The sequence below is a fragment of the Geospiza fortis genome, unplaced genomic scaffold (genome assembly GCF_000277835.1).
Source record: "Geospiza fortis unplaced genomic scaffold, GeoFor_1.0 scaffold26, whole genome shotgun sequence".
Taxonomy (NCBI): domain Eukaryota; kingdom Metazoa; phylum Chordata; class Aves; order Passeriformes; family Thraupidae; genus Geospiza; species Geospiza fortis.
Genome location: NW_005054425.1, coordinates 57,754 through 61,001, shown reverse-complemented (window position 1 = coordinate 61,001; position 3,248 = coordinate 57,754). Strand labels below are relative to the sequence as shown.

The window sequence follows — 3,248 nt, the reverse complement described above, 5'->3', positions numbered from 1 at the left end:
GGGGCCATACCCCCTGCGCCCACCCTGGGACTCCAGCCCCCACGGGACCCCTGGTGGGGGGTGCCAGCCAGGGTGGGGGAGGGCATGTGAAAGGAGGGGCTGTCTTTGAGTTTCCATGGTAATGGGAGGTGATTGCCATGGTAATAGAGCTGCGGATAAAGATACTGGGGGGCAGGGAGGGAGAGGGGATCTCCACCCTCCCACTTAGGGTGCTTGGTGTCACATTGGGGAGCCCTGTGAGTGCCAGGGGGGGAGAACTCAGGGGTTACTGGGAGATGGGGAGGAGACAGGACCCCCACTCCCCATTTTTGGGATGCTGGTGCCATTGGGGTATCACACAGGGGAGCCCTGCAAGCTGAGCACCTGAGGGGGGCCACTCTGGGTTTAATAGGGAGGTGTGGAGGGAAGATGGGACTCCTTACCCCAGTTCTGAGGTTCTGGATGTCGCACAGGGGAGCACTGTGAGCTGAGTGCCCGAGGGGGCCGCTGCACCCCAGGGGTCTGCCGGAATGGGGGCACCTGCCTGAACCTGCTGGTGGGGGGATTCCGGTGTCAGTGCCCCCCCGGGCACTATGAGAAGCCCTTCTGCACCATGAGCACCCGCAGCTTCCCCCCGCACTCCTTCCTCACCTTTCGTGGCCTCCGCCAGCGTTTCCACTTCACCCTGGGCCTCACGTGAGCCTGGGGGAATCTGGGGAGGTGGGGGGTGATGTGTGCCCCTATGGGTGTCACATGGAGTGTGGGGTAGATGGTGATGTTTGTCCTGTTGGCATGAGATGAGGTGATGGGGTGTGAGGTGATGGGTGTCTTGTGGACACTGCATGGGTGCCCTCATTGGCATAATTTGGGATGTGGGATGGTGGGTGTCACAAGGGCATCAGATGGGGTGGGGATACCTCATTGGCATCATGTGGGATGGGTGGTGAGCAGTACCCCATGTGCATCAAATGGGCTGTGGGGTGATTGTGTGTGGGGTGATGGGCACCCTGAGGGCACAGGGTAGGAGCAAAGGGTGTGGGTGACCCCTTGGCATGGAGGGCAGTGGGGTGGGGGACACCTTGTTAGGGCAGGGGCTGATGCATATGAGCATCTCACAGTGGATACAAGGTCATGGGGTAGGGCATGAGGGGTGTGCCTTGGGGCATGGCAGGGTCAGGGGGTGTTGGGGAGTGCCAGGGAGGCACGTGGGATTGCAGGGTATTGGGGCCTGGCACTGCACTTGTGTCCCGGCACTGCACTTGTGTCCCCCAGGTTTGCCACACAGGAGCAGGATGGGCTCTTGCTGTATAATGGGCGCTTCAATGAGCGGCATGACTTCGTGGCACTGGAGATTGTGGACGGGCAGCTGCAGCTCACCTTCTCAGCAGGTACGTGCTGCCCCTGCCACAGCCTGGCCCTGTACCCTGACACCCTTGTGGGCCCTGTATCCTTCACTGCATCCCTCACTTCATCCCAGAGGTTTCATCTTGGCACTGCTTGGCACTGCATCCTTGGCATCATATTCCTGGCACAGCATCTCTCATTGCATTCCTCACTGCATTCCTCACTGCATTCCTTACTGCATCCCTGGCCTGCCATTCTTGGTGCTGCCCAACACTGCATCCCCAGCATCCCATGCCTGACACTGCGTCCCTGGCACTACATCCTGGACATTCCCTTGCTAGCTGCCACCCCTGCATCATGTCCCCAACACTGCATCCCTGGCACTGCATCCTGGGCATGCCATTCCTGGCACCAGCACCCCTGCTTGCCTCTGGCTGTGTTACCCTGATGCTGTGCCTACAGGTGAGACCACCACCACGGTGTCACCCTTCGTGCCAGGAGGAGTCAGCGATGGGCAGTGGCACCGGGTACAGCTGCACTACTACAACAAGGTGGGGGAATGGGGGTCATGGGGGGCACAGTGTTGGGGGGAGTGTTTGGGGCAGACAGAGGAAAGGAAGATGGAGGGGAAGGGTGGGGGAATGGAGAGATGGGGTGGGTCAGGTAGGGGATTTGCGGCTCCTAAAGGACCCCTAAGGGATGTGCCCACCTATGGGGGTCCCAAGGGATGGAGATGGGAGATGGAGGAAGAGAAAGGAGTGGAGGGCAAGAGGGTGTTGGAGGGATGAGAATAGAGAGGAAATTTGGGGAACTCCAAGGGACTGTCAAGAGATGCCCCCATCCATGAGAATCCCAAGGGACCCTCACCCACTTCCTCACCCATTGGTCCCCTGAGGAATCCCATGTACTTTCCTCACCTGTAGGGACCCCCGAGGAATTGGAATGGGGGGAGGGAGGAAGAGGATGGCAAAGGGATGGAGGCTTGCGGGGGATGAAGGGGACCATTGAGGGGTTTAAGGGGGGCTGAAGGGATGGAGGGGAGTGTTGGGGGGTCAGGAGGAGCAGGACAGGGGCTGCAGGATGGGGGCCCTGGGCCCCCCTGCCTAATATGGGGCCCCCCAGCCGGTTGTGGGGCGCTCAGGGGTCCCACAGGGCCCCTCAGAGCAGAAGGTGGCTGTGGTGACTGTGGACGACTGTGACACAGCCATGGCCCTGCGCTTCGGGCCCCGCCTCGGCAACTACTCCTGCGCTGCCCAGGGCACCCAGACTGGCAGCAAGAAGTGAGAGGGGCCTGGGGATCCCATGGGTGGGGTCCCTTGGGGTACCCACAGAGGGGTCCCTTGTAGGTGAACGGTACCTAAGGGTGTGGTACCTTTGAAGTCTTCACTGGTGAAAAGTCCCTTGGGGGGTCACAGATCCCTATGGATGGGGGAGTCACTGGAGGTCCCCATGGGTTTGGGGGGTTCTCTTGGGGTCCCCATGGCACTGGGGGGAAGAGGGGACTCCCTTGGGAGTCTGTTGAGTTCCCCATGGGGGAATACCCTTTGGGTGGTCCCTCAGGTCTCCATAGGTTTTGGGGTGAGTGAGTGTTCTTTGGAGTCCCCTTGTGACTCCCATGGGATGGGGGGTGGCTGGGTGTCCCTTGAGGTTCCATCAGGGTCCTCATGGGTTGTGGGGTCCCTCGGGGGTTTCTTGAGTCCCTGAGGTGATGGTGTGTTCTGCAGGTCGCTGGACCTGACAGGGCCACTGCTGCTGGGGGGGGTCCCAACACTGCCCGAGAGTTTCCCGATCCGCAGCCGGCACTTTGTGGGGTGCATGCGACACCTCCACATTGACCAGCGCCCCGTGGACATGGCAGCCTTCATTGCTAACAACGGCACCCTGCCCGGTGGGCTCCAGGATCGGGACACTGGGGAGGGGCTGGG

At 61.0% G+C, this 3,248-nt stretch overlaps 1 protein-coding gene across 1 annotated transcript in view; it reads left to right on the top strand.

The window, feature by feature from the left end:
• Window positions 1-3,248, top strand: part of CELSR2 (cadherin EGF LAG seven-pass G-type receptor 2) — a 30,390-nt gene that overhangs the window by 6,126 nt on the left and 21,016 nt on the right. The window contains 5 exon segments of the mRNA XM_031061778.1: window positions 112-675; window positions 1,252-1,367; window positions 1,786-1,874; window positions 2,446-2,603; window positions 3,048-3,211. Coding sequence (XP_030917638.1) covers window positions 112-675; window positions 1,252-1,367; window positions 1,786-1,874; window positions 2,446-2,603; window positions 3,048-3,211 — 1,091 coding nt within the window.